Here is a 25,597-nt window from a genome sequence, read left to right as displayed (position 1 = left end):
TTTCTTATCCTGAAAAAAATCTTAAAATACAACAATGCTAGTCTACTTTTGTTTTTTGAATAGAGGAGAAATATTTCTGTATGCTTATTATTAAATTTAAATTGACAAAATGCTCACAAAAAGACTACAACTTTTGAGAAAATAGAAGACAGCATATTTCTTGTAAAAGTAAAAAAACATATATTTGTATGAGATTGATAATGCAAAACATGCATGTGCCAAAAAAACAGGTGCCATTATGGTATTAAGGAAGTACAACTGGACTATAAGAAGAAAATGATGATAAACTTAATGAGCTGAAATTAAACCCAATTCAAAAAATTTATTTTGGAAATAAAAAAAAAATGTGATGCAGTTATGTTATTAAGTAAAAAAATAATGTCTTGGCATATAAACTTCGTATAGAGGAGCACAATATAAGTCATGGGTTCTGCTCTCAAATAAGCATTTGCCAAGTAAATTCTAAACACATACAGAAATTTTTCCAACATGCTGAAAATACAGTTGAGAATTTACAGAGAGGTTTAAAAGGTACACATAAGATGATCACCACTCAATTCATAGTATCGTGAGAATTTTTATGTTACTATGGCACTTTTAGATATTGGGCCTTTGATGGGCATAACATTAGGAAATGACTTTTTAGGTTTTGAGGGAATTGTTCAAAATTTAATGCAAACGGGTCAAAATGATTAAGGTAGCCAGGCACAGTGGAATATGCCTGCAGACCCAACTACTCAGAAGGCTGAGGCACAAGCATCACTTGGGCCCAGGAGATCAGGGACAGCCTGGGCAACAACATTGTGAGAACCAATCCCAAAAATTAAACAACAACAAAACAAACAAACAAACAAAAAAAAAAAAAAAAAACTAAGGCATTGCCTATATTTTTTATTCCTGGATGGTCTATATGACTTGCACCAATAATTAAGCCAAAAGAATCATTTTGCGAAGTATTAAACTTGGTTTGTTTCCTTGCCTCATTCAACAGGAATCCTTTTGTGCTAAAACCGAGTTAAAAATAGAACAAGTCATAGACATAGTTTTAACACCATCCATAGGATGTACTCCCTTGGCTGGGACCACAGACTACGGTTCAATGCTTGACGATCGGAGTGCACAGTGTGGCAGCCTGTTACAGCACACGGAGGGGAGAAGTGATGTGAGTGTAGCATGATGATTAAGAGGTTTTCTTTTTCTTTTCTTTCTTTTTTTTAACAGTTGAAAGAAATAGCACTGTTCATGTCCTCCAAGCAAGAAATTTCCACTTCAGCTCACTAGCAAAGGCTGGATTGAAAACATGGCCTTTTTGGCTGACTCTATAACCTGTTTAAATGCTTTGAATATTTTTCAGTAGGGTATTCACACAGTTGGCCACATAAATGTACAATTTGATTGACTCATTTTTACTCAGAATTTATTTCTTGGGAAATGACATTTGGCAAAGAATAATCTGGCCAATTTTCCTATTGAATTCAGTTTCCAGAAATAAAAGTGATGGCCTCAACTACATTCTCAATAGTATAAGAGTTAAAAACTGAATTCCAAAAAACCTAATTAAATTTCAGATTTTATGAAAATGAGAGGACTTTATTCAGTTCACCCTCTCAGTTTGGATGGTGTAAGAACAGCACTAAGAATGGAAGGCTGTGTACTGTGGCGCAGCACCGAGCTGCTGATGGGAGAATGGGAGAAGGCCGAGGCCACTTCATACCAACAGGTTACAAGAATGCTGACCTACCCCATCAAAGCCGCCTGCTGGGGCAACCAACCATGTACCTGCCAGTTCAAAACATTCAAAAGCATGAGACTATATTGAAAAGCAAATAATTTTTGTTAAATATGCAAAATTTTCTACTGTTCAGAAGTGCCAAATTTTGAACAACTGTTCTTCAGTTATAGGATTTAAGGATAACACATCTGCAGCACATTGCAATATAATATGATACAACCTGCCATTGACACTTTCATGTCAGAATTTCAATTCCATACCAGATAACTAATTACAGAAGAAAATTTTTAGAATCAAATTCTGTCTTTCTTTTTTTTTTGGGGGGGGGGGTGGGCGGGGTAGTGGTACTGGCGATTGAACCCAGGGGCCTCACCCATGTTCTACCACCAAACTACATCTCTGTCCTTTTTTATTTTATTTTATTTTATTTTATTTTTTTGAGACAAGGTCAAACTAAGTTGCCCAGACTGGCCTTGAACTTGTGATCCTCATATCTCAGCCTCCCGAGTCACATGTGCCACTGTGTCCAGCAGTACTGTCATTTTTTAATTCAAATTTCCAATAGTAGAACATGCATCATTGTCAACATGTCTGCATTTTTATATGCTTTAATAAATATATAGAACATTTGGTGGTATCTTTAGAATGTGTTTACACCTGACCTTCTCTATGTTCAAAGCATTTCATAAACAGAGTAACAGACTTAGAAAAGTGAAATAACTTGCCTTCAAGTTAGCAAAGCTGGTAAATAAGGAATTGAGAAACTAAAAACAGGTCTGTTTGCCACCAAAGCCTGTGACTAAGCTCAATGCACACTGTAAAAACTCAAATTTGACCAAGAGATCAAAATTGGGATGAAAAATGAAAATTGAAATTAATGACTAAATTTGTATAAAGCAAATACCTTTTTCTCAAAAATAATGTAGCTAAGTAACAAAGAAAACACTTATAAAATATTTGAAGGTAAAGCTTGATTAGAGAAAGAAAGAATATTATTAACCTTTTGGAAACAGAAACTAAAACTTACTCTCGGAGTAGGTGACAAGCTCTGAACCACGAACACCACAGGGTTCCCAGAGTTCTTAATGGCCTCAACTGCTTCATTGTGCGAGGCGTTCTGCAAATCTACTCCAGACACCTGAAACACAGTGAGTTAGTCTGACCGAAAAGGCATTAGACATCGTTGGTAAATTAATTCAAAGTTCGTGTAAGTTGAGAACAGCCAGAGTCTATTGATTACACCACAGCCAGGAAAAAAAATAAGATTGGCCCACAAAATGCTTTGCCTTTTTTAGAAAAATAACACTTCAACTTCAGGAAAATTAATATGACAAATACATTATTAACAACGGCCCTGGTTAAATATAATGATCCAAAATTGGTAGAGCATGGTACATAATTAATTCCCTTTGTATGGCAATTGTGAAATAAGTTATTGTGTATGTTAGAACTTTAAGTTCTCACTCTTGTCATTAGCACAGTACACAATTCTGGGGGTGTGGCGATTGTGGGGAATCTCTTTCTGGACTTTTGCTATCTCACCATTAAACTGACAGGAATATTTTAAACCAACTGCCGATTATCACAATTGAGTAGTTGAATATTTTTCAAATTGTGTTAAAATAGAAGTACCCTAACAACATAGAACACTTTTAGTAAAAGAGCCCGTGTTCAATAAATTTGGGTAACTCTAAAGGGTTCCTTATTATAGAAAGTGGGGAAACCTAACTTGTTAACACAGTCTACGTACCTCCAAGAACACTATATTAAGCAAACATAGTTAACACTATCAATGTTAACGCTGTAAGGGGTGCAAGTTTTGGTCATTTTCTTCACTACCACATTATTATTGTGTTTAAGAAATGTATTTCACAAGCACAAATACAACTCAAACACTCCTCGTTCAAAAAATTCAAAATCTGAAACTCTATAAAGCACTGATGGGTTACCGCAATTAGAAAACTCCATACCTAACTAAGCTCATGCAGCAGGTTACAATTACAAGTGCACTAAAAATATTACATAAAATTACCTTCAGGTTTTGTGTGTAAGGTATAAATGAAACAAATGATTTTTGTGTTTAGGTTAGAGTCCCATCCCCAAGATAGTGCAGCATGTATATGCAACTACTCCAAAACCTGAAAAAATCCAAACTCCAAAATACTTCTGGTCTCAAGCATTTCAGATAAGTAACACTCAATCTCCATAACCCCCGATTTGTCCACACAGAGCAAGTTGATGTAGTTCTTTGATTTAATCTTCATGATGATGTCAGTAGGTTTGAATTCTCAATTCCAATTTATTTGGAAACTAAGAATAAGGTGGGACTAATAATTTATTGGATTTTGACCCATGACCCCCAGGGCCCTTTGCATTCTACCAGAAACCATAAATCAAGGACAAGCAGATTCTTGGATGAGAGATACCAACTATAATATCATCTAATAAATCTAGCACAAGGAAAATCACATTCCAATCCTATGACATCTTTTTGCTTTGATGTGCCTTTAAAATTTGGCCCCTCCAAAGCCCACCACACGTAGACCATGGATCCCCCCTTCCCTTGATGGAGGCTTCAACTTTGAAGGGTGGACTCCTTTCTCCAGGCAAGCACACATATTCCACTGAAACACAATTATAAACTTTAGAGCTCATTAAAGACTTGGGAGAAGCATAATGCTCACCATCTGCCCAATTCTATATAGAGCCCCTTTTTAAACTGTCATTTTCAATCAGCTGAGGGTTTTTGTTTTATCATATTATTTGTTCTTCTCTACACTTGAGAAACTCACAAATTGTAATACAACATCTGAACTAAGGCATATAAATAGAACAGACCAATTATATATACATGCACCGACACGTGAGGAAAGGTCTTCTAGCTAAGATTCTTTTACTGTCTCAAATATGTTTCAAACAAAAACAATATTTTAGCATCATTTACCTCAAGGATTTTATCTCCAGTTTTAAGTGCATTTGTTTTTCCTGCTGGACTATCTTCTAGCACTTGTTTGATGAATATACCTTTAATTTCCTCTCCATTCTTCAGGCGTTTTATAACCGTTTGTCCACCAACAATACTGATACCAAGAGACACATTGGGTTCTCTAAAAATCTCAACACTACAAAAAAAGAGAAAAATAAAATCCACTCATGAACAAGTTAATTTTTTGCACTGTAAACATTCAATGTATTCCATATTCTTGTGACTTGTTTTATAAAAATAAATTTTCCAAATATATTTTTACAAATGTTATAGGAATTGTACCTAGTTCCAAAATTACACGATGCTATCAATTTATGACAAGTGAAAGTTTATGTTCTAAAATAGATAGATCTCTAAAACATAAAAACAGCTCTTGAGGTTTAGAGGAGGTTTAGCTAGGCCTCAAAACTTCCATCTCCTATTACAATACGTTTTCTGTGATTAGTCCATCTCCTTTATATCCATTACATTAGCAGAGAATGGACTGAGAAAATGAGATGGGTTAAAACATCAAGAAAGTCGCATATGCCATTTTAGTAAAAAGCTCAGACTTCTAGAATAAAATAAACTTATCACTGAGAGGTTCACAGCACAAAGTGCTACTCCAAATCAGAAGGTTAACCTTGTGGTTCTTCAAACATAACACAGATGTTATCTGCTCCTAAGGCCAGAAAGTTTTCTTTTCTTTCCACCACCATGTCATTTTAAAAAGAACATATGGAATAAAATTTGCCTTTGTAAATATTATGGATTTTGCTTAAACCATAGAGATATGACCAGTAATTAACTCATATAAAAACGGAACTCAAAAAACAGTTCCTAAGAGTTTTTAAGACAAAACTCAGAATTCAATTGCAAGAAAAGAACAGACGGGCTGGGTGGTGCTGGAAGAATTAATAATGCATAAAGAATGGAGAAAGCAGCTAAAGGAAGACTTTTACCTTCTTAAAACGTGGCCCTGGTGAGTACTTAAAACAATAACCATAATCAAGGGAAGATCAGTTTACACATTGTTAGTTCAAACAAGGCACAGAATTGAACTCCCCACCAGGGGAGGAAGGAAGAGAAACCTACAGCCATGGTCGCTGCTGTTTACATGAGGGCAGTGTCACCATATCTGAAACAGTGCCACCCAACCCACTGAAAGAGGCAGAATAAAGTACATTTAGTCCATTAGTTTCTACCATAAATGGATATTAAACTATTTCCTCTGAAAAAATATCAAAGATTTTCCTAATATTGGTCTTTTATTCTGGCTAAAATTACTAGATAAAACAAAATGAAACTAAAATTTAGGCCATCTTACATGTAAATTACCACAATTGTGCAATCATTAGAGTGTGACTAAATAATGCTCTATTAAGACAGAGGAGCATGCAGAGAATGTGCTTCTATACAGAACGCCAATTATATCACCCACGTACATTCTTGGTGGACCCCAGTGGCTGAAGTTTGGTGTTTCTTCTCCTTCACCTTCTTCTCTCTCAGGTAACTCACTGAGGGGGAGAAAGGAAAAAAAAAAAACACAACTTTTAAGACGTACTCTTATTCTGAAAGGTTTGTGGAAAGTTTTGAAATTGCACAATCTATACTGTTTTAGTCTGCTTTTTCACTGCTGTGACTAAAACACCAGACCAAATCAATTGTAGAGCAGGAAAAGCTCATCTGCGGGCTCAATTTCAGAGGTCTCTGTCCATAGGAGGCTGGCTCCATTCCTTAGGGCTCTAGGTGAGGGAGAACATCATGCCAGAGAAGTGTGGCAGAGGGAAGCAGCTCACATGATGATCAGAAGGCAGAGACAGACTCCACTCACGAGATACAAAATATATACCCCAAAGCCACGCTCCCAATGTCTACCTCCTCCAGCCATATACTATCCACCTTCAGTTACCATTCAGTTAATCCCTATCAGGGATTAATTCACTGATTGGGTTAAGACTCTCACAACCCAAACATATCTCCTCTGAACCTCCTTGCATTGTCTTACACATGAACTTTTGGGGGATACCTCACATCCAAACCATAATTACTGCTAAATGGTTCTTAATTTTAAGCTGTATGTTTGTGTGTGCTACGGGGGATTGAATACAAGCCCTCACACATGGTAGGGAAGTTCTCTACCACCACCTCCAGTTTTTTTGAGATAGGGTCTTGCTAAGTTGCCCAGGCTGACCTCAAACTTGTAATCCTCCTGCCTCAGCCCCCCCATGTAGGCAGGATTACAGGCATGTACCACAATGCTCAGTCATTTTTATGCTTTCAGAATATTTCCATCAATAAATATACAAAAGAAACATATATTGTTTTAACATTCAACACAACAAATCCTCACATATAAGAAAACCATAGAATGATTATTGGTGACACTCTACATGTGATTTTTCTTTAAAAAAAAACTGTTCAATTTGTACAATCTCACATTTGTTTATCAATAGGTAAAATGTTTCTTAAAACTTAGTATTACTTTGCAAGGGCTATGGGTTATTAATGGAAAAGCGGCATATAGAGGGCTACTAGGGTGCTGGTAAAGTCCTATTTCTTAATCTGGAAGCTGGTGATACAGATATGTTCACTTAACTAAAATATTTATTATTTATACATTTTTTCAGTATGCATTTCATACTTCAAAACACATATTTAAGATAGAGCACTAATCTCCAGAATATATAAAGAACTCAAAAAACTTACCATCAAAAAAATAAATAACCTGGGGCTGGGGTATGGGTCAGCGGCAGAGTGCTCACCTAGCACATATGAGGACCTGGGTTCGATCCTCAGCACCACATAAAAATAAATAAATAAACTAAGGGTATTGTTTCCAACCAACTACAACTAAAAAATAAATATTTAAAAAATAACCCAATCAGGGCAGGGGTTGTGGCTTAGTGGTAGAGTGCTCGCCTAGCACACACAAGGCACTGGATTCGGACCTCAGCACCACATAAATGTCAAATAAAGATATTGTGTCCATCTAAAATTTAAAAAAAAAAAAAACCCAATCAATAAATGGGCTAAGGAACTGAATAGACACTTCACAAAAGAAATACAATCGATCAACAAATATATGAAAAAATGTTCATCATCTCTAACAACTAGAGAAATGCAAATCAAAACTACTCTAAGAGGGACTGTGGTTGTGGCTCAGTGGTGGAGTGCTTATCTCACATGTGTGAGGCACTGGGGTTTGATCCTCAGCACCACATAAAAATGAATGGATAAAATAAAAGTATGTGTCCATCTACAACTAAAAAGCATACTAAGATTTCATCTCATTCCAGTCAGAATGGCAATTATTAAGAATACAAGCAATAATAAGTGTTGGCAAGAATGTAGGGGGAAAGGTATTCTCATACATTGCTGGTAGGACTGCAAATTGGTGCAGCCATTATGAAAAGTGGTATGGTGATTCCTCAGAAAACTTGGAAAAGAACCACCATTTGACCCAGCTACCTCACTCCTCGATTTATACCCAAAGGACTTAAAATCAGCATACTACAGTGACACAGCCACATCAGAGTTTAGAGCAGCTCCATTCACAATAGCTGAACTATGGAACCAACCTAGATGCCCTTCAACAGATGAATGGATAAAGAAAATGTGGTACATATACACATGGAATATTACTCAGTTTTAAAGAAGAATGAAATTATGTTATTTGCAGGTAAATGGATGGAACTAGAGAATATCATGCTAAGTGAAAAAAGCCAATCCCAAAAAACCAAAGGCTGAATGTTTTCTCTTATAAACAGATGTTGATCCATGGGAGGTTTGTGGGGAGGTAGGGAAGAATGAAAGAACTTTGAGGGCTGGGGATATAGCTCAGTTGGAAGAACTTTTAATTGAGGAGAGGGGTGGGATGGTGGGGATGGGAAGGATAGAAGAATGAGACAGACATTATTACCCTATATACCTTTATGATGAAAAGCCAAGTGGATAGTCCAATCAATATAAATGGACATAAACAGGTAAATATACCTCTTTCATAATCACATCCCTTTGTAAATCATTTTAACCTTAAATAATTCCCATTTTTGTATTCCATGAATATTGTGTAGTTTACAGAGAAATTTCGTAATTAAAAATCACATAGTTAAATTTATCTATTTGATACGCACATACTCCCAGCTACCACTCTCATATTTTCATCTGTCAAGTAAGGTCAATACTGAACCGCTGAACTGGGTAACAAAAAATGCTGAATTACAGAGTAATTGGTTATAACAGAAATGCGATCTAATAGGCTATAAATATTATCTGAAGAAGAGTTGGGAGTCCTAAGTCAAGTCTAACCTGTTTCATGAAATGGATGTGTGACTTTACACTATAAAATAATGCCAGATGCCATAAATAGTGTTAGCCTACACAAAAAAATATAGGCACTACCTCTTCTATTTTATTTTCATAAAAAAAACCCTGAAGGAAGCACAGCTGGATGGATTATGTTGTTTTACACATGAGGAACTGAGGCTCAGAAAATGTTCAGGAATACCACATAATCTCATAAGCTTTGGACAAGTATCCAAATCTTGGTTTCAGCACATACTGTCAATGCTCCAATTTTCTCTGAACTTTCAAGTCCTATTAAAAAATGGCAACACACTATCTACCTGCTGCTACACAGACTTTTTAGGAAATAATAGCCATAAGCCCACGTGGAAAGAAGCTGAATGATACAGATCATTCAAACATCAGTTGTGGGATCATTATGCCTCAGATACTCCTGGTTATTTCTTACCTTAGCCAGTCTAATTTTCATGAATTAAAGGATCATAATATTAGGATGGGGAAACACCTTGAAAGACATTTGCAAGTTACTTATCTAGTATCTTTTTCTCCCTTTTTCCTTACCAACATAACTTCTCCTTTATTTCAGGTAACACCATGCCCACCTTGGGAAAAGAATACAATTTCTGAATTCCTTCAGCTAAGGGAACAGTGTACCATTCCCTGGTAAGCATGTGAAAAATGGAAGTCTCTGGACGAGGTTTCCAGGAAAAGCTCACTAGAGAGAGGATTGGCCGGCAAGAGCCTTCTGCTCTGTGCCTCCCCTTCCTCTTGTGTAGAATGTAGAGGTCCTAATGGGGAAGTGACCATCTTCAGATCCTGAAACAAAGAGGACTGATTTCATGTGGAGCAACGAGGAAGAGGGGGGAAAAAAAAGAGTTGAAGACCCTGACGGCAATAGCACAATATCACCTAAGAACACCTTCTGTGGCCCTTTTTACATGGGAAAAAAAAAACAATGAAGGCCCTGTTTGCTCAAGCCACACTATGTGGGTTTCTCTTTATGAGCAGCTGTCTGCAATTCCTAAACAACACACTCACAATTCCACAAATGTATGTGAATTGTAACTTGTCCTATCACGATTGTTCTTTACACGTGTACGTGTATATATTCATTGGACAGTCTTAATCCTGGCATAAACTTTCATATTTTGATGATCTTCTCTAACAGTAACAAAGAATAAATGAGATACGATTAACATTTAACCAACTCTCAACCAATATTCATTCTCATTATAATTTTTTCACTTGAATTCATATAAAATATTTCCACCTTACCATAAATACATCATTTTTTTTTAAATTTAGTACCATCTTAGTTCATGGTATTGATATAATTTAATGTATATGTCATTTCAATATATAATACACTTAGATTATGTCCTGTTTTTTGGAATATGGACATTACTGTAAAGAATATCTTCATGTCCTGCTATATTCTAGAATTGAAGTCTCCTTTAAATAAATGTTAATTGAAGTGAAAATGAAAACTAAAACAATCTTAAACATCTTCTCCATTTTCCACTTTTCTTTTACACGGGGAAAGGAAAATAAAGTAAACATTTTTACTATGGCACATTTATACTATCATAAAAATTAATTTCATTAATTAAAAAATCTAAAATAGAAGGGAAACTAAGCTTTAATAAATATTACAGGTTATTTGTTTTTCTAATTTAAATAGTAAAAACCAAAAAGTTTCTGAACAGCTAGCTCTCACACACAACATAAGGGAGTACAGGAACCACTCTGTCTCAAACATGAAAAATTGAGTTTTGATAAAGTATGTAACAAAAGGATTATTCTGCTCAAAGAGACTCACTAATTTTTTTCCACAGTTTACTGCCCTTCTTCAGGGAGTGTGTCTATACATATTTTATTCAGATTATTTCATACCTAAGGAGGGATGAAACTTGTGAAAATTTATCCATACAGTACAATTTGTTCTACAAGTGCAGTCATAACAGATGAGCAAGTATACACACTAAAGGAGTCAGTTAACATTAGTGAACTCAACTACCTTTCAACCTGAATTAACATTTAACTGAGAAAATAAAATACTTACACTGTACCCATTAAAATGCAAATCTACACAAACATTTGAAACATTAACAAGAGATTTCTAACCTCAATTTTTATAAACTGCATTGTAATTAAAGATGATAAATAGTCCTATCAGTTAAAAATCTCACATCTTAAAATAATGGAACTTTTCAAACTCATATAACATAAAACAGCAAGAGTGAACCCTATGTACTCTGGGTGATAATAAGTTCATCAGTCACAATAAATGTACTGCCCTAGCAGGCAATACTGATAATGGGAAAAGTGACACACGTGTAGGTCAGGGGTATAAGGGAAATCTCTGCACTTGCCTCTCAATTTTGTTGTGAATCTAAAACTGCTCTAGAAAATAAAGTCTTTAAAAAAAAAAAACTAAACTTTTGCCTCTCACATTCAACCAGAATTTTTATAGACTTTTTCCTCCAAAGGAGTTAGACATCCAATTAGCCTTTCATTCTAGGCTTTCATTCCATATATAACAAATGCCCAAGGTTATTATTCTTTACAGATTGGGGAGAAAAGATGGAATACTCACTTAGTGAGCAAGCAGACATTAATGGCAAGACTTGATCATGATATACAATCTCTTTGCAAATAAAATTTTCATCATCATACAAGATTCCAGATAGCTAAGTACTTCATAGTCTACATACTAAGCCTTATGAGGGTCAAAAAAACTCAGCATTCCAAAACGGCAGACGCAGATAGAGCTCTGGTTGTGACTAAGCAATCTAAAGATTTTTTCTCTTTAAATCTAGAATCTATACGGCAGCTTTCTGTGATATATCACAGGGAATATGAATGTTTGGAAGCTGGGAGAACGAGTGCTGGTGTTTTCCAAACTTATAGGTTTATTTATACTGATGCTGCACTATGCTTTTCAAGTTGCAAAGCAAATTATTACCTGAGACCAGTACATAAGGAATTAGGTATTCCCTTACACTCATATTTAGAATGACACTGACATACTATGTGAAAGAAGTCAGACACAAAAAAATATCTACTGTATGACCAATTTACATTTGTTCTAGAACAGGAAAAACTAAATTACAGTGTTTGAAATCAGATTAGTGTTTGGTGTAGGACAAAGGAAGAGGAGGGAACTTTCAGGGTGATGGAAATGTTCTGTGGCTTCACTGGGGTGTGGGTAACATGATTATACAGCTCTCTCAAACTATATCCTAAAATATGTATATTTTTATTAATATGCAAAACTGTGCTTGAGTATTAAGAAACAAAGCTAAAGTCATACATGGCAAACTGCTTCCTCGGGTCAACCTTACTTCTCTTCCAATGTTCTGTAGAACCTGGATTTGTAATCAGACATCTAATTTTTATTTTCAATGGCATTAGTGTATTATTTCTATATAAATCTTTTTTTAAAAAATGTTTTTAATATTTATTTTTAGTATTCGGTGGACACAACATCTTTGTTTGTATGTGGTGCTGAGGATCAAACCCAGGCCACACGCATGCCAGGCGAGCGCGCTACCGCTTGAGCCACATCTCCAGCCCCTCTATATAAATCTTCATCTTAAATTTTCACTCTCATCTTGGCCTGCAGTAGCATTTTAAGAACTACAAAGTGTCACATGACACAGAAGATCGTGCCCAAATCCCAGCAGCTCAGGAGGCTGAGACAGGAGGTTTACAAGTTCATAGCCTGTCCCAGCAACTCAGCATCTTAACCGTAAGCATCTTAGCAAGACCCTGTCTCAAAATAAAATATAAAAAATATTGGGGAAGGGGCTCAGTGGTTAAGTGCTTATAGGTTCAACAATGGTACCAAAAAAAAAAAAAATCAGCAAGAAAGAACTGCAAGTATCACATACATGAGGCTATAAACTGCCTGGTAACCCCCTTTTTTGGGAGTACTGAGAATTAAACCCAGGGCCTCATGGATGCTAAGCACTCACTCTACCACTGTGCTATACTCCCGTGCTTCACTTTCCCTTTTCCTTCCAACTTTGACATTTAAGGGTAGCCCTCTCTCAAATATACTTATTTATCCTTAGATTTCTTACCAATGTTCTGGATTTACACATAATTTTGGGAAGTTGAATTCAAAGATAAACCTATTAGATAGCCACCACTCATTTAAAAGGCACTAAATGCCAGGTACTGTATTGGTGACGTAAAATATAACATTAATTTATTTAATTCTTTCCCCAACTATGACATCCTGCCTCCTACTCCACCTTCTATGCATAATAAAGTCTTAAATGCCTGAAACCATTTCTGTTCATTTTCATCCTGTTATATCCACAGCATAATGTCTTTCTTTTTCCTTTTTTTTTTTTTCTTTCTTTCTTTTTGGTGCTGGGGATTGAACCCAGGGCTGTGTGCATGCAAGGCAAGCACTCTACCAACCGAGCTAATCCCCAGCCCAATAATTTTCAATTTTAAATACAAGTTTTTCATCTTAAGTTCATTATCCTTCCCGTGTCTTTGACACTTTCCTTTACTATGGTTTGATCTTCAATTTAGAAACGAAATCTTCAATCTCCTTTTAATAAATTCAGCAGCAATCGACACTACCCAGAGAACACATCAAGGCCCATGAACCAATCATTGTTATTGCCACCACTATTACCGCCAGCCTTTTATTGAAAATTTACTATGGGCAAGGCATTGCATTAACCTGTTATATACATTTTTTCCCAGCTTTACTGACATACAGTTAGCAAGTAAATAATGTAAGTCATGTATTTATATTCTTATTTAACCTATAGAATGGCTTACTTTACAGGTAAGGAAATACAGGCACACAGGAAAATCTCTGAGTCACGCAAATAACAGAAGAAAGATTTGAACGGTATCTATGATGTATTCATACTGTAGACCTATTAGTCTGAGAAACACCCTTGTCCCCGCACTATGGGCACCCATATGCCTTTAGGCAGCAGGTGATGGCAGAGATGAGGAAGAGAAACTGAAACCTAGAAGTTCTGAAGACATGTTCTCAAATAGCCTAAGGAAAAGGGTACTTGGAGCAAGTTCATCTAGATTCCCTCCCACGGTGCCCATTGTAGAAGTCACTAAGCTTCGAGGTACTTTGGGACTCTTAATCCTAGTTCTGCCTCTAAAGGTAACAAGTTGGCTTGATCAAAAGCACAGTACACACTAAATATCAGTCACTGAATCCTTACTTTTAGCAAACACACAAGCATAGGTGTACACACACACACACACCCCTCTGCAGAGTCCTACAAAATATTAAGGCAAAGAAGAAACTCTAAAATGCCATTCAGTGCTACATAATACCCTGATTATCTTAAAGACCATCCTCCAATTCTGAGTGGCAATAAATATTCACCTGTGAACCTAACTCCATGAGGCATACCTTGCAATATTAAGAAGGGGGAGTATGATTTATGGGAACTCTTCTAGAACCTGCTGAGATTTAAATATATCCTACATCTCTGACAGCAAGCCAAAAAAAAAAAACACTTTCAAATGCAAGACTGATTTCCTAAGACAAAGGTCAGTCTGGAGTCCTTAAATGCTTGTGCCTGCATATGAAATCTGTTTGTCAAAGTATTCATTCGAGGAGAAAAAGCAATGGGACAGGAGAAAAGCACAGCTTCCTTCCTGAGGCTGGGAGAATTGACAGCCTCAATTTTTTCTCTGTGCAAGGAAGGTGGGTGGGCTTGGACATGTGTTTAGATATTTTCCAATTTCTACAGTTTAGAGAAGTAGTTTCATTTCTTGAGTTCTTTGAGATTCAACTATTTACACTAAGTACAAGAGAAACCGAAGAATCAAGTGTATGACATTTGAAGAGTAATTGGGCTACACAGAAATTTATAAACTATGCTCCTAACTTTTCTTCAGGCATGTCTCTTAAGGAATGAAATCCATTATTTGTCACCATGTATTCCTCTGAGGACTGTCAGGACTTTTCACTTTAGGACACTGGACCTGACAGTACTTTTCCTGTGACTCTGGCCTGTTTCTACTGAGTGAAAAAGCCAACAGATCCCTCTAAGTAGCTGGGCCTTTCTACATCCTTCATTCCCTTCAGAGATGAGTTATGCATAGAAAACAACTTGTGGGCTGGGGATGTGGCTCAAGCGGTAGCGCGCTTGCCTGGCATGCGTGCAGCCCGGGTTCAATCCTCAGCACCACATACAAAGATGTTGTATCTGCTGAAAACTTAAAAAAAAAAAAAAAAAAAAAATTAAAAAAAAACTTGTTATGAATCTTCTATCTAAAACTCTGGGCAAAGGTCACGAGTTGCAGAACAGTGAAATACACATCACTGAAGTCTAAGATGCCTCCTCCTATGCCAATACCAAAACAACTCCTGAGGCTTGTCCTCAGATGCTCTCCCTTGCCATATGGCATCCCAAGGCCTGCCCCACTGGTCCATCACAGCATGGCGTCTCTTCAGTATGTAAACAAACCTCCTATCCCCTGCCATCTTGCTGCATGTAATTTGTAGCCCTCTTCAACAGTTGTGGTTCTTGTCAGAGATTCTACACTCAAGTGGCTGATGCTCATTCTCCCACTCCCTGGGAGCCAGAAAAGAGGGTCAATATTTTTCTAACTTCTATCCTTGTTTCAAAAGCTTGTCTCCATCACCATAACTCTCTCTCTCTTCCTCCCACCCCCCCTATGATGCTGGGGATTGAACCCAGGGACATGTGAATGGAAGACAAGCACTCTCCCAACTGAGCTATATCCCCAGCCCCATATCTCTCCTTTTACCACCCACTTTAGTAGCACCCTACCATTCTTAGTAAATAGCCTCTCAAATGACCGAAAAAAAAATACTCATTGGAAAAGAATTTTAGATTCCTGTCCCAAGTTATTTTAAGTACCCATATTTGTACCTTCCTTTCAAACCTGGCCCCTTTCTCAGTGGAGAAGGTAAGCTTCCTTTCATCAAATTCTAACAGATGAATTTCTATAGGTATGCAATATCATCCCCTCCTAGCACCATCTTCAAAGACTGTTTAATCACCCCTTTCTAGCATCTAGATATTCATTTGCTAGACACAAATAAAATGCTCTCAAGTTTCATTTATCTATTCATTTATATATGAATTAGTAATACTTAATGAACATGTACTTACATATGTATGTAGTTATAGATATGTAAAACCTACCACTTGCCCTAGAGTTACCTAGGTAACATGCATTCTATCAGTATTTTCTCATGACAAGGATTCTTAAAATAGTCTACTCTTACAATTTCCAATTTCTAATATTCTGTTCCATTCTCAACCCATTACTCACTGATGTAAACTCTACTGAAACTGTTCTATGCTTACCAAGGGCATCCATGTGACACTGAAAACTGCTCTATCTACCTTGACCTGTCTGTACATTGTGACCATATTTTGTGGTGATCCTTTTGTTAAAGTGCTCTTGGTTTCAAATTCCACCAAAAGTTCACCAATTTCTTCTACCTTTTATTCACTCTCCCTTACTCTTTTCTTCCTCCAATGTCTTAAATCCTACTGTTTTGTTGGACTTTGATCTGGGCCCTATGTTCTTACTGTCTGAGCTTCCCCTCGATGACCATTCAAATGCTGGAGTTTCACATATATTTGACCTTGCTGCCAATTATATGCATCAGGACAGTTGTCAATAATAGTCCCCAGACTAATGTGTCTAATGGTCTTCATTTCACTTTGTGCTCCTATGGATATTTCTACATGTGACATGTCCCACAGGGAACTCATCATTTTCCCTTCCAACCATGAGCTCCTATGATCTTGATCACAGAATTAATGTCCCACTGTCCATCCAGTTTCTTACTCTAGAAACAAAAGCCATACTCACTACTTCCTCCTACTCATAAAGTGTATGAGTAGGAGGAAGCAGTTACTCACTTACTCCCTGTAAACTCTACTGAAACTGTTCTATGCTTACCAAGTTGCCACCTCCTAGAGATTCTTTAAGTCCACCCTCTCAATTTGTCCTCAATGTATTTGCCTGTGCTATTAACATGAACTCTGAATTAATCTTCGTTCTATAAGAAAATATTCTTTAAAATCCATTGTGTGCACAAAAATATAAAATTATATGCATGGCCCAATTTTGGTTACTATGTGAAATCTCATAGTGATTATCTAATATAATAGACTTAGTCATAATTTTTATTTTATTTTCCAAGTGTTGCACCAAAATCATGCATTTTCTAGAAATCACACACTCACAAACAAAAACATCCAAAAATGAAAATCAGGAGAAACCCTATTTTGTAACATAAAAACAAGGCGAAATGATACTGTACCATGCATCGGTAGCATATCTAGAAGACAGCATTCCTGGGTAGACAGAGGCCTTTGAAACAACTCGGGTCCTGGGCAGTTGGTATAAAGGTAAATCTTCTTGTTCCCTTCTGGGAGCCACAGCAGGAAGATCAGTAAGCATACTAGGACCTTGGACATCATTTGGAATCATCAAATCTGAAGAGCAAATCCAGACAATAGGAAATATAAGACATAGTCACTTATCCTTTGGGCATTCAGTAAGTTAGGGCAGCCACTATGGGTAGGCACGATTTCAGCTAGGAAATATTAAACAAAGATGCAAAGTCAGGTGGTAGTAAGGACTAAGGTGAAAAGTGAAAGGACTGCAGAGTAGAAAAAGGTTACAATTTAAATGTGGTTTCACTCAAAAACATGTATACATAAATATATTACATATACATATATTTTATGTATACACAAATATACGTATATGATATATACATATATGATATATATGTATTAGTTTTATCAAAATAATTTCCTATGATAGTTTCCTAATCTTACTGTAAATTTTCCCTTTATCAATGAAGGCTGTCCCAATTATAGGTACTCTGACACTTAAAAAAAAATTAGTCCATGGAATAACTAATAACCAAATTAAAACATTTATATTTTTAAACATTACATTTTTAAAAGTTATCTTACTTAGTTCTCACATTGAACTAAAAGGAAGAAAAGACATCATCAACTGTCTTATAGGAAGAAACTCAGGTTTGGGAATTTTTGCCAATTTTTACCTGGTGATTAAAATTGTATGGTATGTAGGTGACCACAATTTATTTAAACATTTACCACAAAACATTTTTGTAAAATTCTTATTAATTTTGTTTTCTTCTTAGGATGGTTGGCATAATAAGCTTGGGATGTGCTGCTGAGGGGAACAGCTTTGGAGCTTAGTTCTTACATTCTTCCCTAGGTCTAGGCATTATATTGTAGAATTTCCATATTAATTAAAAAAAAGTTATAAGTCATGCTTTTCTCTTTACATTTGCTATAATAAACTAGAGGGAGTTTCTTTTGTCTCACCACAACAGAACAGAACATGTGCTGATGTAGCAGGTTAAGGTCAGCATACTGTGAAGCACAAGTGTATATGTAAGTCTGCATAGATTGTCTACACACATCCTCACATGCAACTATATGAACATAACATAATGCACAAGGTACAAAACATACATGGGATTCCACACAACAATTTTCCATGAATAGGGAATCAGGCTGCAATTTAATGGTTTTATTGTATTTAAAAAACAAACAAACACACACAGATCTGGGAGGGATTTGGAGGGAGGAAGCTGAGAGGAGCCAAAGAAGAGGTACACCAAAATTTTTTCATGTGGACTAGAAAAAATTGGAGGGATATAAACCAAATCACGAATGCCTTTGCAGATAATTTTTGTATCTACTTTGTGCTAATCTGCACAGTCTTATTGTTTTCTCGTCTTACCCAAATATCTTCACAGAGGCCTCACTTATTTATTCACTTCCCCATCAAATGTCACTCTGCACCACATACCCCATATAAAATAGCACCCCTCTCCACTCTGTATCCACTTACATTGCTTGATTTCCCTCACCACCCATACCATGGCACACACAGATGTGTTATGTTCTGCCCGCACCAGAGCGTAAGCTCCAGGAACAGACTTGACTTTGTTCACAATTCTACCTTCAGGATTCCTATACAGAAACCACCCAGAAAGCACCTTTGTATATAAGTAAATATGACACTGGTTTAATAAATGAAAACTGAGTTTTTAAGTTAAAAAAAAAGATGAATATATTGTTTTCCTAAGTAGAAAGCAAATCAAAAAAGTTCACAGCTTATGTTATTATTAGCACGGATAACAGTTATTTGCATCACTCTGCCCATTTAAAGAACATGTGTATTTTTTATAACTTTGAAAAGTGGTTTGAGACTTCTGATTAAACACCTTTTGTGATCTGGGAATGGTATTTATTCAAACAACATTAATAGGGAGCCTAAAATAGCTCTGTTTAGTCAAACAATGCAGAGAGAGACTAAAATCTACATACAAAGTGCTTTGTAAGGTATTGGCAAATCTTACAGAAACCTAAGGAATTATTTGTTGTTCTCCATTTTCTTCTAGAAAATACAATAATTACAGATAGAAAAGCAGTGCTGTTGAAGAGGTGAGTGTGCACAACTCAGCATAGAGTGAAGTACAAGACGAGCAATGGAGAACCCAGGAGGGCCCAGCAGCAGGCAGCCTTGGTGCCTGGGGAGGACCCTCAGGAGTCTTACCCTGGGGTTTACGGCACAGCTTCACAGGATGCATAGGTAAAAACAGTTTTTCCTGCAAAATATTTCTTTGAAATTTTTGTTCTCTGAAGAAATTTTAAAACATCACCAATTATGTGATTAAAGTGTTGAATGAAAGCTCAAATATAAGGAAGATGATGAAATACTATTTTACAGGATTGATATGTTATGCTTATGATATTGATTGATATGCTTTTTGTCACTGCGACAAAATACCTGAGAAAATCAACTAAAGGAGGAAAGATTTATTTGGGCTCATGGTTTGAATCCATGGTTGACAGGGTCCAGTGCTGTGGGCCTCTCATGAGGCAGAGAATCCTGGCAGGTGAATTTGCTCACCTCATGGTGTCTAGGAAACAGAGACAGAATGAGTCTGGGGACAGTCCAAAGGCACACCCCCAAGGACCCATGCCTTTTAACTTGGTCACATCTCCTACCAATAGTCCATTCAGCAATGAATCCATCAGTAGATTAATCCATCAGTGAGGTCAGAGTTCTCATGATCCAATTACTTCCTAAGAGCTCCACCTCTGAGCTGCCTCTTTCACAGCCTGGGGACCAAGTCTTCAACACATGAGCTTTTCTGGGATATTCCAGGTTCAAACCATAACCCTTGGATAATAGTAAATAGCATAGCTTTGATCGAAATGATAAGTAAATTGTAATCCTTATTAAGATTATAGACATCTATTATTTGATTTGATGCTTCTTGTGAATTTTTAAAACTTTCTTACAGAACTTAAGCTAGAAAATGTGATAAAGATAAAAGGTCTAATGTAGCTTCTATACTTCATTTTATTTTGAGAAAGCACAAACACTGAAGAGGGCCTGGAGGTGGGGGCAAGACTCAGGCAGGATGGCCTAAAACCAGAGACCAGGCCTAAGACCAGGGATCTGGTTCTATTTGCAGAGCTATTTCCCATGCAGCTTTGTTGGTAAAAGCAGTCTGTTAAATTAAATTACACAGTTAGGCTGCACAGGTTCTGCAGTTTGTTTAAACTTTTCATTACCCACTGCATGCAAAGGCTGCCCGTGCCCTTTGCTCTACTGCCTCCTCGATGTACCCTTGTGGGTGCTCAGGCACACATTTCTCACCTCTCACAGTGCTTGACACACACTTTACAGAGCTGTTCTCCAAGTGCACCACAGGACCCAGGAGCCCATAAAACAAATCACGTCCTGGAGGGCCTCTCCAGTTGTTAGGTAATGGCCAAAACAGGGGCACAGAGGTTAGAAAAACAGGGAAGCTTTAAAAAAAAAAAAAACTTCTGGATAAATGGAAGTTAATGCTTACAGGAGAGAAAGGGGGTAATTTTCAAAAGGTTTATTACTTGGTCAGAATGGTACCAAAAAAAGGCAAGAAGAAAACAAGTAGAGGGGGGTTTGGGTGACTGTCTAACTGAGCAAATGAAAGAAAAAAAATTAGAGGGTTGGCATGCTGCGGAATAACTCCAAGAGCAGTATATCACTTTCTCATTGAACAAACGTTTCTTGAGTGCATACTATGGTAACAGAATCAGATACATCCTGTCCTTCAGAAGCTTAGTATACAGCACAAGACAGGCCTGCAGATGAGTACATGCACTGGCTCTTGGGGCCAATGGTGGAAATTCATCCAAGGCCACTGTAGGTACATTCCAGGACAGGGCAGTAGGAGACAGGAAAATGGAATTACTTTCTGTTTGAAATCCTGCTACACCAAGTGTATTACTCTTTGGAATTTAGCTTGTATGCCTTATATTATTAGCCATGTGATTTTGTAGGTGTAGTTTCATAGCTCATGAAGAGTATAAGAACCTTAAAGATAACACAATATTGGTTTGGGTTTTTTTTATTGTTGTTTTAGTGGTGCTAAGGCTTAAACCCAACATGCATTTTGCCACTGAGCTACATAACCAGTCCATAGTTATACATCATTTTGGATTAATCTCAGGGTCAAGAATAGCCCTTAGAACACAGGTTCTCAAAAATGGTTTTTAGATTGTCCTATAGATAAATCTAAGATTGTCTGTTACTCAGAGAGTAGATAACAAGCTATGGATTTGAAAGGAGCCTCAGAGAACACTTAGACCAAATCCTTCAGTTCACAACTGAGGAAATGGAAAGGTGTGGAGAGGCCAGGGGCTTGCCTGGTGACATGGCAAGTTAACAGCTTAGTACAGAGGGGCCTGGGACTGAAGTAGAGTCATATTTGCTGGACAGAGATCTCAAGAGAAAAATGAGAATTAGAATAGAATTAACTCAATACACATGCCGATGAAATTTTTAACAACTCTGTACCGATAATCCCTCAACCCACCATGGTTAGCACTAATCTAAATATTCCTGCCTAACATACAACATTGTGGAGGCTCTCAAAGTTTTTCCTAAAAGTAAGTGTTTTCAGGTCTAAGATGTATGAATTTAGCATCATTCCCAAAGTTATAATCTCGAAGAATGAATACCTAGGGTCTTGAAAAGTAACAGATTAAGGCAATGTAGTGGTTGAATGGTGCCTCCCACCCAAACGATATGTCCCAGACCTAAAAAGGTGACCTGATTTGCAAACAGGGTATTAGCAGATGAATGTTAGATCTTGAGGTGAGATCATCTCGATTACACAAGTGGGCCCCAAATCCAATGACTGATGTCCTTATGAGACAGAAGAGAAGAGCCAGATGAGGCTAAAAAAGCTACATGAAGACAGGGGCAGCAACTGCACTGATGCAGCTGTGAGCCAAAGAACACAGAAGCCACCAGCATCTGAGAGAGGCCAAGAACAGGTTCTTCTCCAGAGCCCTCACAGGTGTTGATGGCACCTTGAAGCAGGACTTCTAGCCTCCAGTACAGTGAGAAAGTAGGCCTACTGTTTAAAGCCATCAGGTTTGTAGTAGATTGTTACATCTTCATAAGAGACTAACACAGGCAGCAGAAGGCATATGAAGGAACTCGGGACTCACTCAGAAGATATGCAAAGCAGGACTCAGATCAATGGGACTGGATTATCCAATTAACTGGATCATCCCCTATCTTCTTCCCAACTACCCCTTGCATCACTCCCCAGACACCCACCCATATATCCAGTCTCCTCCTCTCAGTCCTGAGGATATAAAGCAATGGTTACAACCACAGAGGCAGTTTTCCCTCCAGGAGACATCTGGCAATGTCTGGAGACATTCTGATTTTGATCAAGACTGGGAGAGGGACTGTCACTGCCCTCCGTGGTGGAGGCCAGGGAAGTAGCTACTCATGCTGCAGTGCACAGGGGAGCCGCTCACCCCCACACAAGAAGATCTGGTCCTAAACAGTGACAAGACTGCCACAAAGACCCAATGGAAGTCAAACAGATAGCCTATTCATTTATGTTATTTTATGTCTCATGTCCAAGGATTCAGTAGTCAGAGAATCATAGAAATGTGAATTTACAATGTAGTATGTCTGGAGTGTTTCAGAGCCAAAAAACAAAAGGCACTTTTTTCACCCAAGTATATATGATCTTGAAAAATTGGATAGACACATCTAGTCACAGACATTCAAGAGTAACCACCCATGCACTGTCTTGACCCACAGGGAACTGACAGGTGTTACCAGCTCATGAGAACTCCACTCTGCAGATATTACATAACAGAATTCTGATCTCATATAAAACAGTTACATCACATTCTACAGCTCTCCCCCCCCCCCCCAACCATCTCTTAATAGGAGAAATGCCCGTAAGGAAGAATCTTCCTCACATAGAGCTGTAACAGGTAAAAGACAGCATAAATCCTGAACAGTAGTTCTGTAAATCCCAGTGCATGGAGGAACTATACAGCTCACCTAGGGATGTTAATATTATAATGACATTCAATATTTCAGTGTTGAATGAAGAACAATTATGTTTTAAAATCAAGTTTTCAAAAGTAGCTGAGAGCTGATATTAAAGAGAGGCAAGGAGAGACACAATACTTTTAGAAATCTTTAATGGAAACTAAGTTATTAATGTACTAAAATTGACTGTAATATATGGCTATAAAATGTATCATAAATGTTTAAAATATGCCTCTCTTTATTAATATTTAACCACCCCATTCAGTGATCTAACAATACCACTTAATAGCATTAGAGATTTTAACATATATTAGAAACTTATTTCAGTGTAAGGAACTAGTTTTAGTTTTAATCCATACTTCTAATAAAAAGAAAAATGAGGTTCAGAAAATGTAGCCCTCTCAGAAAACTGAATCTGAAAATTCTAAGTGGAAATCTGAGTCATGGTTATTCTTTTGCATATTCTGAAGCAGATTAATAAACAGATTTAAGTTTAAAACATCATAATGAATCAAAGTATGACTGTGAAATCCATTTTGTATACAAAATAAAGATTGCAAATAATATAATTTGTGCTTATAAGAAGCGAAACTCACATACCTAAATCCAGACTGCTTTTTGCTAATGAACTAAGATTTTCCATGTCATCAAATCTGCTATGTTGACAATCTCCATCAGTTGAGGATATGGATGGGAGGGAATCAATGCCAAAATGTTCTTTCATCTTGAGAGGAAGAAAAGTAGAAATGCATTAGTACTTTATGAATAAATCCGGAACATCATAATGCTATTCAAACCAGATAATAAAAGTGGAGAACTGGACCTAAAAACAGTTTTGCTCGTAGGATACTGTATGCTGTGCTAAGCAGTGACAAATCCTGGTTACTCAGTGTCTGTAAGGCTAGTAAAACTTATTTTTTCCAAACACTAGATTTCCAACAAAAATTTTGTTTTGGAAACATTAATAAGTAGGTTTAAATAAACATATACCAAGATGGAGGAATAAAAAATCCATCTACCATCACAAGCACGATCAATCCTATGGAAGCACACAATCTCCTGATCATGCTGCTCAGATGCCCACAACTTAAATAGCTTCACTGTTGATGCCAAAAGACAATTGCAAATTTTCATATTTCTAAGCCTGTGCTCTGCCTCCCCTAGCATTCTTATCTGCCTAGTGAACATCTAGTTACCAAAACCTAAAACCTGGATATAAACCTAACTCACAGCACTTTCCTTTTATATACGAACGCTTTCTTGGTTCTCTGAAGTTACAATCTGCCAGAAAGCTAAAACTGTTTGTGACCCCCTAAAACTCATACATTGAAGTCCTAACTTAGGAAGGGATTAAAATATGCTCTTCTCATACATTGACTATTTAAATCAAAAGGAGTTGAAACACAGAAGATCACTGTGTCCTTCATGCTGTTTCGTGGCCACAGAAGACAAAAACAGATATTTCAGTGTGAAAGATGCCATTCTCCCTAAACTAGAAGGAAAGTCAACATCTGTATCTTCAAAGATGAGACACTGAGACAGAATCCCTTACAGACCTCATTAGAAGAACTTATGTTTTAAGCCTCCTCCCATGATCTGGTCACATTTTCACAGTTTATTACCCTTTACCAATCCAGGACACAAATAATAGATTCTAACTGCTTCTTTGAGTCTTCATTTCTTTATGAGGGCTCCTGTGCCACATGAAATTTGTGAAATAAATTTGCTTTCATTCCTTCTGTTAACCTAGCCTATGTTGATTTAATTCTATGACCCTGCTAGGATGATAATGGAGGTTTTCTGCCCCTGTAGCCTCAAGGTAAAGGTGTCACAAGGCGGGGCCTTTGGTGAGGTGACTAGGTCATGAAGGTGGAAGTTTCATGAAGGAGATCAGTGCCCTCATAAAAGAGACTTCAGAGGGAGGGCCCTCGCCCCTTCCATCATGTTATGAAGCAGTTAGAAAATGGCATTTATGAACCAGAAATCAGGCCCTCCCAAATACAGAATCTTCCAGCCCCTTGATGTTGTACTTTACAGTCTCCAGAAGTGTGTGAAAAAACAAATTTCTGTTATTTGTAAGTTACACAGGTAATTAATGGTATTTTGTTATAGCAGTACACACAGACTAAGATATAGAACATAAAATTTTCATACATACTTTATTATATATTTTTAAAAATTTGTAAGCATGAATT

General features: G+C 37.1%; 1 protein-coding gene across 7 annotated transcripts in view; it reads right to left on the bottom strand.

The window, feature by feature from the left end:
- The window catches only part of Patj (PATJ crumbs cell polarity complex component), a 360,314-nt gene that overhangs the window by 221,990 nt on the left and 112,727 nt on the right, over positions 1-25,597 (bottom strand). For all 7 annotated transcript variants that reach the window (XM_046450923.2, XM_046450925.2, XM_058581534.1 and 4 more), the window contains 5 exons: positions 24,003-24,126; positions 17,311-17,485; positions 6,143-6,214; positions 4,677-4,854; positions 2,760-2,870 (listed from right to left, as the gene is read on the bottom strand). In XM_046450923.2, the coding sequence (XP_046306879.1) occupies positions 2,760-2,870; positions 4,677-4,854; positions 6,143-6,214; positions 17,311-17,485; positions 24,003-24,126 (660 nt within the window). The remainder of the gene's footprint in view (positions 1-2,759; positions 2,871-4,676; positions 4,855-6,142; positions 6,215-17,310; positions 17,486-24,002; positions 24,127-25,597) is intronic.

This window comes from Marmota monax, unplaced genomic scaffold, assembly GCF_021218885.2.
Source record: "Marmota monax isolate L192 unplaced genomic scaffold, Marmota_monax_Labrador192_F-V1.1 WCK01_AAM20220418_F8-fsc00023, whole genome shotgun sequence".
NCBI classification, from domain to species: domain Eukaryota; kingdom Metazoa; phylum Chordata; class Mammalia; order Rodentia; family Sciuridae; genus Marmota; species Marmota monax.
Note: the sequence above shows the minus strand (reverse complement) of the source record. Positions and strands in the feature narration are given on the sequence as shown.